Source organism: Oratosquilla oratoria, chromosome 33, assembly GCF_046742065.1.
Source record: "Oratosquilla oratoria isolate Oo_2021 chromosome 33, ASM4674206v1, whole genome shotgun sequence".
NCBI classification, from domain to species: domain Eukaryota; kingdom Metazoa; phylum Arthropoda; class Malacostraca; order Stomatopoda; family Squillidae; genus Oratosquilla; species Oratosquilla oratoria.
This window is the reverse complement of record NC_134809.1, coordinates 15,012,698-15,025,203: the sequence shown is the minus strand read 5'-3', so window position 1 is coordinate 15,025,203 and position 12,506 is coordinate 15,012,698. Positions and strand designations below refer to the sequence as shown.

Here is a 12,506-nt window from a genome sequence, read left to right as displayed (position 1 = left end):
TCTTAAATTCTTGTATTGTGTTGGCACACACTATTTCTTCATCAAATTTGTTCCATATATCATTGAGCTCCCTGAATATTGATATTGTTTAACTATAAAGTCATTGTCCTAGCCTCAGTTATCTCTTGTAGGAGACCCACAACTCCATGATTCACTCAGAGGATAATTGTTGCAGGATATCAATTTAAATTCTCCAGAACTTATTTCACAATTTCTTTCTTTATAGGTTGTTCCTATTGATGATGGAGACTTGATTGTACGTCTCCTGGATGTTTGTTTAGAGGCTGACAGTCCTGCAGAGGCAACTATAAAAGTAAGTTTAGTTTCTTTTCTGACATTTTTTGTTTCTTGAACTTAGTTATGTATGGGTTCAAAAGATCTTAATTACTGATTGGCACTTATTCTTTTAGTAAAGATGTTGCTAGGTTTTTGTATTCAGCTACATAAAAGCTCCTCAATAGGAGAGGAGTCAAACCCATCTTAACTAATCCATTCCATGCCAAGTTGCACGTTATCGTTTTAATTATGTTACTGCCAAGCTGTTTGGTTCATATACCTCTCAGTAACAAAGGGATAAAAACCCTTTTTTTTTTTTAAGATTTTGGTTTGATGAAGTATTATGAAATATAAATAGTATTTGCATGTGTTTGGAAACTGAACATAATGCCTAATGTTTGCAGGTAGCAAGTGTAGCATCTCTTGATCTAATAATGGTGGACCGAGTACAGTTAGGGGATTCCATTGAAGCTGAAGTGGTGGCTAGAGATGACCAAGGCACAGAAGTCCCAGCTAATAATCTGATGAAGCTTCTTCTGCTTCCGCAAGCAAACATTATTTCTACACAGTTAAGGATCCCTCTGGTTGCAAGTTTTGGGGGAATATATATATATATTGGGATGGTTTGGACACATGGAAAGAATGAGTGAAGAAGGATTAGTAAAAGAAGTGTGGAAGGCAGAGGTGGATGGAGTGAACATGAGGGGGCGACCAAGGATGAGATGGATGGATAGGGTGAAAGGGGCATTGATAAAGTGGGGGATGCCTGTTAAGGAAGGAAGTTTTTACATGTGCCCCAGAAACAAACCTTATTGCACTGACAACATCATGCAGTCAGTATCAGTATTATTCATTTTTGCAACATCTATTATATTTTTCAAAGGCATTGCATTAAAAATTTATTTGGTGACCTTTTTTACAGATACAAAGGCATGAATAGCAAAGGTAATGCCATTTACATCATTTATGGACACCACAAGGGAAAAACAAGTCTACGAGCTAGTGCAGGAGAGGGAGAAGCCACACTGTTTTCTCCTTTCAAGTCTATTCAAGTGTTTCCACCTTTACAATTAGAGCCAAGAAATATCACCTTAGTTGTAGGTGCACAATTCCAGGTATGTATCATCAGGACTTATCTAAACAATTGTAACATTTGGAAAGCAAATGTTTATGTAGGGATATAACTAATGATAATTGCTCCGGATAAAAATTATAGTGGCGAATTGATGGAGTTGATAATAAACAGTGTTTAAGAAAAAAAAAGTCAAGCATAAGTATACATGGGAAAGGGTTGAGGAGGGAAAGATGTTGATAAGGCATTAATGGACTATGTAGTGATATCCAAAGGAAGGATAGGAAGAGTTCTGAATATCCATGTTCTTAGGCAAGAGAGTTGGGGAATATCAGGTAATTTTTTGGTGGAAGGGAAATTGGGAGTGGAGGAAGAGGAAAAAGGTGGAAGATGCATAAGAATAAACAGTTTGAATGAGAAGGAACACCAGAAGCTTAGAGAAGTGTGGGAGGTGGTGAAAGATAGAGTAGATGTAGGCGTAGTTCCTTCAAAAAGGGAGCTGGCAGATACGGCCAATGAAAGATTATCCAGATGGTGTGGGCACATGGAAAGAATTAATGAAGGTGGCTGGAGTGAACTTCAGAGGATGTCCAAAAATGAAATGGGTGGTTTGGATGAAAGGGGCTTTGAGCAAGAGAAAAATATCTGTTGAGCAGGGGAGAGAAAGCAGAGGATAGGTGTGATAGGAGAAAGATTGTGTATGGATGATATTTTGACACAGCCCAAAGGGATTTCTCCCTTCTCTATTTTTTGTATGAGGGGGGAGGGTTGACGTGTCAATGAAACGGCCCTTCTGTGGATGTCCTGTGTGTTGATGATAAGCCAGTGTGGTTCTGACCCAGGCAATGAGTGGGAGACAGGACAACCCTTCATCCATGAAGAGCTAAGATGAGAGGGAGGAAAGGGTGGTGGATGGGAGTGGGTTTGTGCCTTGGCTGGCTACCTCACTTAAAAGCGGGAAAAAGCCCCTTGGAATACAGATGAATATTTTACTAATAGGATGCTAGCTGTCTGAGCAGGTTAGGGCGTCGTTACTTGCGGCATAGGTCGAGATGATGATGATGATTTGAACCCAGCTCAGGGCGAGTTGAACTAAGGGTATGGTTTATTAAATTCCATCCTACAAAGTCCACTGTAAGGGGCACTGTACTAGCCTTCCGATAGGGGTGAGTTTGTGATGTTAAACCTAATTACATTTAACTAATGATAAATAGGCACTTATCCTACTTTATAAAGTAAACTTTGTGGATATTTATGTGAAAAATATTTGTTTCCACATTTAAGGACTTTTCACAACTGTATGATAACAAATATTTTATTTTCTGAAATCATCATGATATATTTGACTTTATAATCAGGTTGAAACCATCGGAGGCCCAAAGCCAGATTCCTCTGTTGAATACTGGATGCTGAATGAGACCGTAGCTGAAACTTCCAGCACAGGATTGATCACTGCACTTGTCTTGGGACGGACTATCCTCACTGCTCAGGCAGTGGGGATAGGTAAATCTGCCGCAATGGGGACTGTATTTTCAAAGGTATGTATCCCGCTGGACTTGGTAAGTCTTCTCAAGCATGACCAACAAATATACATGGTGATACCCTATGGGTCTTTAATCCATATATGTATAAATCTTATAAAGAATATGAAAATAAAAAGATCTTCAGTTGGCTTATTTGATGCTGATATTGGGAAACAAAATAGTTTGTGGGGGTTTTCGGCTTTGGGAAGAAGGAAAGAGGGTTATTGAATTCTTGTCTTTTGGTTGGATCAGAAATGTTTATATATGTGGCTTGAAGCCTTGTTAATATCATGGACAAGTCCCATGGTACCTAATTATCCCTAATTGCATTGGGTGGGCAGGGTGCAGGGATGACCCGTCATCCAGGAGGTGCTCAGATGAGAGGGAGGGTGGGAGGGGTGTGGAGTGTATTTAGGGATGAAATGGGTGGGAGTGTTTTTATGCCTTTCCCTTTTTGGCTACCTCCCTTGGAAGGGGGAAAAAGCCTTGGTATATGTATGTATGTATGCATTGGGTTGGTTTTTAAAACCAACCAACCAGTGGGAGATGAGCCATTTGTTGGAAGTTAATGATGGAGTTTTGATGCATGGAAGGATATGGGTGGGGGATAATGGGGTTAGGGAGTGGTTATGTGTGAATGATGTTTTGATGCAACACAAAGGAATTTCTCCCTGTCCTCTCTTTTTCTGCATGAGGGGACAGAGGGAAGGTCACCAATTAAATGAAAAAGCCTTGCTGTGGATATGCTGTGTCTTGCTGCATCGCTTCTGACCCAGGGTAATGGACGATATACAGGATGAGGGGGGAGGGAGGGGTGGTAAATGGGAGTGGAGTATGTGGAGATGAAATGGGTAGGAGTGGACTTGTGCCTTTTGACTTTGGCTACCTACTTTGTAAGGGGGGAAAAGCCATTAGTATATGTGTGAATTGGGTTAGGTCAAGCCAGCTATTCAGCATCAGGTCGCTTTCTCCAGGTGTACACCATGTGGTCAATGCAATGTGCACCCCAATTCGGCATCAGGTCATGCATCCACATGGTCTGTACTAGATAAATAGTGTAATTGAATATTGTTTAACCAGAGAATGGGATGGGAGGGAAAAATCTTTGTATGCATGTGCCATGTCATTAAATTGGGGAAGAAAGAGTGCAAGAGATTGGAGTCTGTGGAGAGCTGTTATGAATGTATGACATGTGTAAAGTTTTCAGTGGATTGGGTCCTACAGTTAAATGCCAATTGACTAAAGGTCTTTGTTTTTAACACAAAGTAGAAAGAGGGTGAAAATAAGCCAGTGTGGTTCATGCTTCTGTTTCTGTGGGTGGGCTGTCTGAAGAGGTTTGAGGGCATAGAGAGTGGCTGGTCAGTCTTGAAGAACTTGTTTGGTGATCAGGGAGTAAATGTGTTTATAATTGCCCAAAACTACAGTAAACCCTCAATATGGGGACAGGTCTGTCGTTATATCCGATGGGAATACCGGACAGATGCGTTATATCCTGAAGTTTGTCTGGTATTAGAAATTAGTAGGAATAGAAATCACAGTAAACCCTCAATATAAAGGACAATATGGGGACAGGGGTCTGTTGTTATATCCGAAGATCCATTATAACAGAGGATCCCTCAGTATAACGGATGAAAATCCATTATAGTGAGGGTTTGTCTAGTCAGATTTTTTGTCCTTTATATCCGATATCCGGTATATTGAGATCCGTTATATCCGATATCCAGTATGTTGAGATCTGTTATATTGAGGGTTTATTGTATGATTATTTACTGAATAAACATTCCCATCCAACTTCCCCCACAGGATACAGTGATGATAAATGTTATCCCCATCACAAAAATACGAATCCGTGCGCCGCTACTTCACATGGAGACAGGGACAGTTATGCCTCTGTATGCAATGGGAAGTGATGACCATCAGAACCTCTTCTCTTTCGGAACTGCAACTCCGTCTCTTCAGTTTGAATGGAGCTTGAATGGCAAGCAAATAGCTTCTCTTCGTGGAGTTTTTTCACAGGTACCTCACATGTATTCTGTAGAAATTATTTAGTTCTGTGAATTATTGACTTGAATTATGTCTTCATCCCTCTGCTACTGAGCAGAACAAAATAGCCTGGTTGTGTACTAACAGAGCTGGGCGCAGTATAGGTGGCAGCACTGTATGTAGCCTACGAAATTTTTCAAGAACGTAACCCTTGTTGATAATGAGGGTGTACTGTATTGCAATATAAAATATCATGTAATTAATTTTTTAACTGAAATTTCTTCAGAATGGCATCACAGAAACATCTGAGAACTACGGAGTAGTTCGTGTCCGAGCTGAACGACCTGGCCGGTTTGTGGTTAAATTGACAGCCAAACCCTCTGTCCAGTCTTCTGGCCCACATATCCAAGTATTAGGGAATGAGCAACTCGTAGACAAGATTGAAATCCAGGTGTGTAACATATTTACTTCTTGCAACAAGACCTATTTATAGATAAGATTATTTCTCATTTTTATGATACTTTATCTCAACATTATTAATATCCAACTTGCATGCATGGTAAGTTTGTATTTGTAGTTTTAAAGTTTAATGAACAGGTGGTTAGTAATATTTCTCATAATCACTGACAGCCATAATTTTGTTGTATTATTTACTCGTTAATTGATATTGTGCTGAGGATGCACCTGGTATCCATGTAAATACTCTTGTTAGGATGTTGGGAACCTATTCCCCCGATGAAATTTAGAGCTGACTGTATTTATTTATATTTATTTACTAGAATAACTGCAACCTAAACATAACTTCAGCAACAATCCAACCAGACAATCCCTCCAGCATAAGCAGCAACCAACATCCCATGACATAACAGTGTGTTCACCCTCCCTACAGTTCATGTTTTTCTCTCCAGTTCTTTGGTGACCTTTATTGAGAAATGGTCTTATGGGAGGTCATGTATGGTTTCTCATATTTTTTGTGTTTGGAGGAGGGGGTTGATTATTGATCATTATAAGAGGGGAGGGGAGTGGAATATATAGGAAATGGAATGGGTGGGAGTGGTTTCTATGCCTTTTTCTTTTTGGCTACCCCCCATGTAGGGGGAAAAAGCCTTTGGTATATGTATGTATGTATGTCAGTGGACCTTGTTTTTTGGTCATGTTGAGATTCTCATGAAATGTTGATTGCAGTAATATGATTTATTTAGGTTGGGGAGTTCTAGCATTTTGTTTCCTCTATGATCTGTTTGTGTGTTTAGCAGAGTTGGTCGTGTTGAGATCAGCTGTCTGTTCTAGCATTTTGTTTCCTCTGATCTGTTTGTGTGTTTAGCAGAGTTGGTCGTGTTGAGATCAGCTGTCTGAATATGGTTTGTGAATTTAGAAGTTGGAGGTAAGGGATGTAATCCCATGGCACTGATTTGATGGATGATATATAGATATTTGTGATGTAAGTTGTTTTCTTTATTTGTGTTTGGATCAAGGTTATTTCTATTTTAGTGTCTGTTTGGTTAGTGTCTTAGTTTCTTTTGCTGGATATGTGTATAGGCCTGGGTTGTTTGTTGTTTCTTTTGTTAGAAGGAGGTATGTAAAGACAGCCACTGAGATTGTGACCTGTGAAAAACAGAAACATTAGAGCTCTTTGTGAATTCTAGGTGTTTGAAACCTTGAAACTGACGCAGCCTGCACAAAATCATGCCCACCTTCTGCTGTCTCCAGGAGCAAGCACCAGAATTGTTACAAACAGGTAAGTGGAAAATCCTTGTTTAGAAATGCATGTTTTCTTGTATTTCTTGACCTTTAATTGGTCCCAAGAAGGTAGATATGAGCTTGACTTATTATTTGACAATTATAATAAGGAACATTATAGGAGCCAAAACCTCTGAGCTGGTACATTTCTGGTTACTTTTTTTCTATTCTGACCTTTCATCTCTCACTACTATTCACATACATCTATCCTTTAAGAAAGCCTTTATCTATCCTAGTGTATTTCAATTTTAACCTGGTGCAAGGGGATGAGACTTGGCTACCTCCCATATAAGGGGGAAAAGCAGGTTCATCGTTGCCTCTATATCATGTTGATTCTTTCACCCACTGGGTCATTATATTATTCATTGCTCAGTTCAATAGTATGTTGCTCCAGTATTTGTCATTGCTTTCTGTTTCCCATTTTTCCCAAATTACCTCTCCACAGTATTGATTATTATTATTATTATTTTTTTTTTTTGTCAATTTCTTTCCATGCTCTTGTCTTGGGGAGATGTATGACAGTGCTATGTCTCTTATTCTGCCCTCTATGTTTTTTATCTTAATATTGTTTCAGCCATGCTTTCTCCCAATTCCACATTTTCCACTTCAGTGTAAATTTTACTGCTATCATCACTCCACCTCCAGTTATTCCTCTTCTGCCCCTTCATATATATATTTTCCTTCACCTATTTGAACATTGATCCTTTCATGAAGTTTGGTTTTAACAAAGCAATCTTTTCTCTCTCCATCTTCTTTTGATAGTCATATATTTGTAGTTTTCTTGATATTGAACCATCTATATTTGCATATACAACACCATATCTTCTTTGGTGAAGTTGAAAATCAGACCGTACATAGAGACTGAAAGCCGTAATGATTTTCCTTTCCTTTGCCTAGTCACCTTATTTTATGGGTAACAACATATTGATCAGTTAAAGAAAATAAATTAAATTATATAGTTACAATATATGGAATATATCCAATATATTATCCTGGGTTAGAAAGACTTGAATTGTTGGAATAATTTGTTTTTGTAAGGTGATGTGTAGAATGTATATTTTAATGATGACCAAAATTATGGTCTCACCAAAAATGGCCTATTCATTACTCTTCCTTTTTCTTTCAAACAGAATTGGTGGATCTGAAAATATTACATACATAGTGGAGAGCTGCAAGAATTCTGCCGTGGTCACAGTATCTGACGATGGCACAGTGAAGGCAGGGAGTGTTGTTGGACAAGCAACAGTCCTTGTCACCCTTCAGGAACATTTTGGTCTTACACAGACAATTAGTGTGCTTATTGAGGTGTGTACATTATCCTTTTTACCATTTTTCACTCATCCCTCAAAACCACCCCACACACACACACAATCTCTCTTTCTCCTTCTCCTTCTTCCTTGTAATGGGAAGAAAGTTTTTGATATATATAATATTCATCACTATTCAAACATATTTAATATAGATGACACTAAAGAATTTTTCATCTCTGGTAGACATAACTTAGGGGGACCAATGACAAGTACCAGCTAGTGCTGTTCCTACAAAAAAGATATCAGAGAGAATCAACTTGCTGCCCATTGAAAACCCATCAATGCCTTCTCCTCTATCTGATATTGCAGTCCTGAGGAGCTGACATTTGGATCTTTCCCAAAATTTCAACTGTTATCCAAGAGGAGCCAAGATAAAGAGGGAGGGAGGTGGTGTGAATGGGAGTGGAGTATGTAGGGATGGAATGTGTAGGAGTGAATTTTATACCTTTGTTTTTTGGCTACCTCTTTTGTAAGGTAGAAAAAGACATTGGTATGTGTATGCATGTATTTCCTCCAACCTTTAACATAAGGAAAATGACAACTGACATCTACTGTCCTTCCCCTACGACTATAAGTTGGTGATTTAGAAACTGTCCCGTATTAATCCAAAACAGACAATATTTCAGAGTTTCTTCCCATAGAAATCTGTGGGAAGGCCAGAGCCAAATTATCAACCACTGTGAGGGTGCAGATAGTCAATGAAACTCAAGGCAGCAATAACTGTTGTCATAGCAACATGCTATGTTGAAAGTTAAATAATTTTTTATTGGAATATGAATGGAGTGGAATGAGTGTGTGTCTTGACTGGCTACCTCCCATATAAGGGGGAAGGCACCCTTTGGTATATAGATCTATATACATACCAAGGGCTTTTTCCCCCCTTATAAAGTAGGTAGCCATGACAAAGGCACAAACCCACTCCCACTCATTCCACTCCCATCCACCACTCTTGTTTCCTTTGTTTTAGCTCCGCGTGGATGAAGAGTCATCCCTGTCTCCTGGCCACTGCCTGGGTCAAAAAGAATGCAGCAAGACACAGCACATCCACAACAAGGCTGCTTCACTTACGCTGCAACCCCTCACTGACCTTTTGGTATATGTACCCTAATAAACCCTTTCTTTCTTCATAGGTGAAGATAGTGAGCTACATGCAGAGTCACGTGATGCCCTTCATGAACGTAGCAGAATGGGAGGTATTGAGTAGTGTACCAGTGGGAGCTAACTTCCTGCTCAACGTCACCTACCATGATGACAGGGCACGCACTTTTGATGCCGTCAGTGCTGAGCTTTCATTTAGGCCATCTAGGTAAGTTTTCTTTAGGTTGACTAGAATTTGTCATATATTTTACTCAGTTTAGTAGGTTTTATTTGACGTGTAGATTATGTTTATATTTATGAGTGGCCTCTGTCCTCTTGTAAGTAGGGTAACTGAGCCCTGTTAGTATTGAGAGAGGCTTCTAAGGTCCACCATCACTGCATAATTCATCCAGCACCATCTCCATTTGCTAAAAAGTTGATAAATGACAGCCAGCAATGGGGCAGGAAGTAGGTGAACAGATGCCTTGGTTGTTAGTGATGTGACTGATGTCATTGGTTGTTGTTGTTGTTGTCGTTCCCTAGACTGTCTGTCCGAGCAGTCCCGTCTCCTCAAGGAAGGCCACAGCCGAAACTGGGTTTTCCCACAAATCCTTTATAGAGTGTATGTTGTGTTGTTTGCGTGCATGATTGTGTATAATGCAGTCTTCCATTATGTGTTGTATGGTATGGGGTGAAGTGTTACATCCTGGGCAGCTGTTCACAACACGGTCGTCCAGCCTCTTCTGGTAGCTTAGAAGTGCTGGGTGGTGACCGCATCGCAGTCTGGCCAAGTGGACTCTGTCCTTTCGTGGGAGAGAGGATTCAGAAGGGTGGATATCAGGGGGTCTGGCATGCAGCAGTGTGTTGTCTTTCAGTGTGTTAATGGAGCGGTGAGTGATATGATTATGAATATGTTTCCGGAGGCTGGTATTTGGTGGTTGTGGAGGAAGAGAAGAGAGTATCTGTGCGTAATAAAGGTCTTTGGGTGTAGTTTTAATGTTTCTTGGTGTGTGTGGGTGTTCTGCTATGTAGTGTAGCGGGTGTGATGTGTTTGTGGTGGCTGCAGCAAGTGTTTGTGTGCCTCTCATGTCGAGGTGGTCCTTGACTTTGAGGACTTTTGTTTCATGGTGTAAATGGTCTGTAGGTGATGTATTTGTGCAGCCTGTAATTGTTTTTAGGGCTTTGTTTTGTATGATTTGAAGGGTGTTGTGGTGTGTCTCACTGAGATTAGGAGCCCATGCAGGACTCGCATAATTCATCACTGAGCGTATGCATTGTTTGTATCACCACCATGGATGGGGTGGTGCGAGAGGTGAATGCTAGGGTAGTGAGTCAGGGATTGGAGATGGTTAAAGAAAATGGAGAAAAGTGGGAGGTGAGCCAGCTGTTGTTTGCGGACGACACTGCGCTTGTGGCAGGGTCAGAGGAGGGATTGAGGAAGCTGGTGGCAGAGTTTGGGAGAGTATGTGATAGAAGAAAGCTAAAGATAAATGTGGGTAAAAGTAAGGTGATGAGATGTATAAGGGGTGAAAGTGGCAGTAGACTGGAAGTGAACATTAAGGGAGAGCGACTGGAGGAAGTGGATAGTTTTAGATACTTGGGTGCAAGTGTAGCAGGAAAAGGTGGAGTGAAGGTGGAGGTAGAATGTAGATTGAGAGAAGCGAGTAAATGCCTTGGTGGTTTAAAGAGTGTAATGAGAAATAGACATTTGGGAATGGATGCGAAGAGGAGACTGTATGAAGGAGATTTGTGCCAACAGCACTGTATGGGGCAGAAACGTGGAACATAAGAGAAGAAGAGAGAAGGAGTTTGAATGTGTTTGAGATGAGGTGTCTGAGAAGTATGGTGGGGGTTACTAGGCTAGATAGAGTGAGAAATGAGGAGGTGAGGAGGAGAACAGGGGTGAAAAAGGATTTGGGAGAGAGGGTTGATGAAAGAATATTAGGATGGTTTGGACACATGGAAAGAATGAGTGAAGAAAGACTAGTAAAAGAGGTATGGAAGGCAGATGTGGAGGGAGTGAACATGAGGGGACGTCCTAGGATGAGGTGGATGGATGGGGTGAAGGGGGCTTTGGGGAAGAGGGGAATGTCTGTTGAGGAAGGAAGGGAGAGGACGGAAGACAGAGGTGAGTGGAGAATGGTTGTATATGGATGATGTTGTGACTGCATGAGGAGGAATAGGCGGGGGGTGGGGGGTGGGGTAGTATGTGTGAGTAAATTTTGACGCAGCCCGAAGGGATTTCTCCCCGTCCTCTCCTTATATGCAAAGGGGGACGGAGAGGGGGGGTCGCCGATTAAATGAAGCGGCCTTGCTGTGGATGTACTGTGTCTTGCGACACTGCTTCTGACCCAGGGCGGTGGGCAGGGTTCAGGGATGACCCGTCATCCAGGAGGTGCTCAGATGAGAGGAAGGGTGGGAGGGGTGTGGAGTGTATTTAGGGATGAAATGGGTGGGAGTGTTTTTATGCCTTTCCTTTTGTGGCTACCTCCCTTGGAAGGGGGAAAAAGCCTTGGTATATGTATGTATGTATATTAGTTTCTTTGTTTTGTCCAATTGTTGTTCCAGTGATTGACTTAAGTGCGTTAAGTCTAGGTGTGCATTTGTTTTTTATGTTTGTGAGGTGTTGTTTGAAAGACATGGATGTATCGTATGTTACACCAAGAATTTTCGGTGTGTTTGTGTGTGGTATTAGAGTGTTGTTGATGTAGAGATGAGGTATGTATTTGTGTTCTTTTGTCCAGTTGGTGAGAAGTGTTGCTGTAGATTTGGTTGGAGCTATTTTGAGTCTGTTTGTGATGAACCATGTGTTGAGTGTGTCAAGGTAAGGCTGGATTATTTCTGCAGCTTTGTCTGTGTTACGATGTGTGCATGTGATTGTTATGTCGTCTGCGTAGGAAGAGATTTGTATTTCTGAGGTGTCTGGCGTGGGTAAGTCATGCATGTATAGATTAAATAATGTGGGGGATAGAACTGAGCCCTGTGGTACTCCGTTCTTAATGTTTCTGATGTGCGATGATTGGCCATTATATGACACATGAGCATTCCTGCCTGCCAGATAATTGGCCAGCCATCTTTTGGTGTTATTGTGCATGTCTGTGTTATATATTTTATTTGTTAGGTTGTGGCGGGGGATAGCATCAAAAGCTTTACTAATGTCCAATGTTATAAGAAGTGTTCTGTGGTGGGGCCTATCTGAATTGATGCCATCTAAAATTCTTTGTGTGAGGTTTGTCAGCAGAGTGTTTGTGGAGTGTAGTGGCCTAAAACCGTGTTGTGAGTCAGCAAGGGGAATATATGGTGTGACAAGTTTAAGTATTAGGCGTTCAATGACTTTAGAGGGGGTGCAGAGAAGTGTGATTGGGCGGTGCGATGTTGGGATTGTTGGGTCTTTGTTCGGTTTTGGAATGGTGATTATTTTACCATGCTTCCAGATGTCGGGTATAGTGTTGTGTGAATAGCTGTAGTTTGCAATGTTTGTGAGTGCGTGTATACCTTGTGGTCCAATGTGTTTTAGGTGGATGT

The 12,506-nt window shown here is 40.9% G+C and overlaps 1 protein-coding gene across 3 annotated transcripts in view; it reads left to right on the top strand.

Annotated features, from left to right (window-relative positions):
• Positions 1 to 12,506, top strand: part of Gp210 (nucleoporin 210) — a 44,126-nt gene that overhangs the window by 20,959 nt on the left and 10,661 nt on the right. For all 3 annotated transcript variants that reach the window (XM_076172654.1, XM_076172656.1, XM_076172655.1), the window contains 9 exons: positions 227 to 313; positions 681 to 844; positions 1,199 to 1,391; positions 2,707 to 2,886; positions 4,675 to 4,887; positions 5,141 to 5,305; positions 6,501 to 6,592; positions 7,725 to 7,899; positions 9,035 to 9,210. In XM_076172654.1, the coding sequence (XP_076028769.1) occupies positions 227 to 313; positions 681 to 844; positions 1,199 to 1,391; positions 2,707 to 2,886; positions 4,675 to 4,887; positions 5,141 to 5,305; positions 6,501 to 6,592; positions 7,725 to 7,899; positions 9,035 to 9,210 (1,445 nt within the window). The remainder of the gene's footprint in view (positions 1 to 226; positions 314 to 680; positions 845 to 1,198; positions 1,392 to 2,706; positions 2,887 to 4,674; positions 4,888 to 5,140; positions 5,306 to 6,500; positions 6,593 to 7,724; positions 7,900 to 9,034; positions 9,211 to 12,506) is intronic.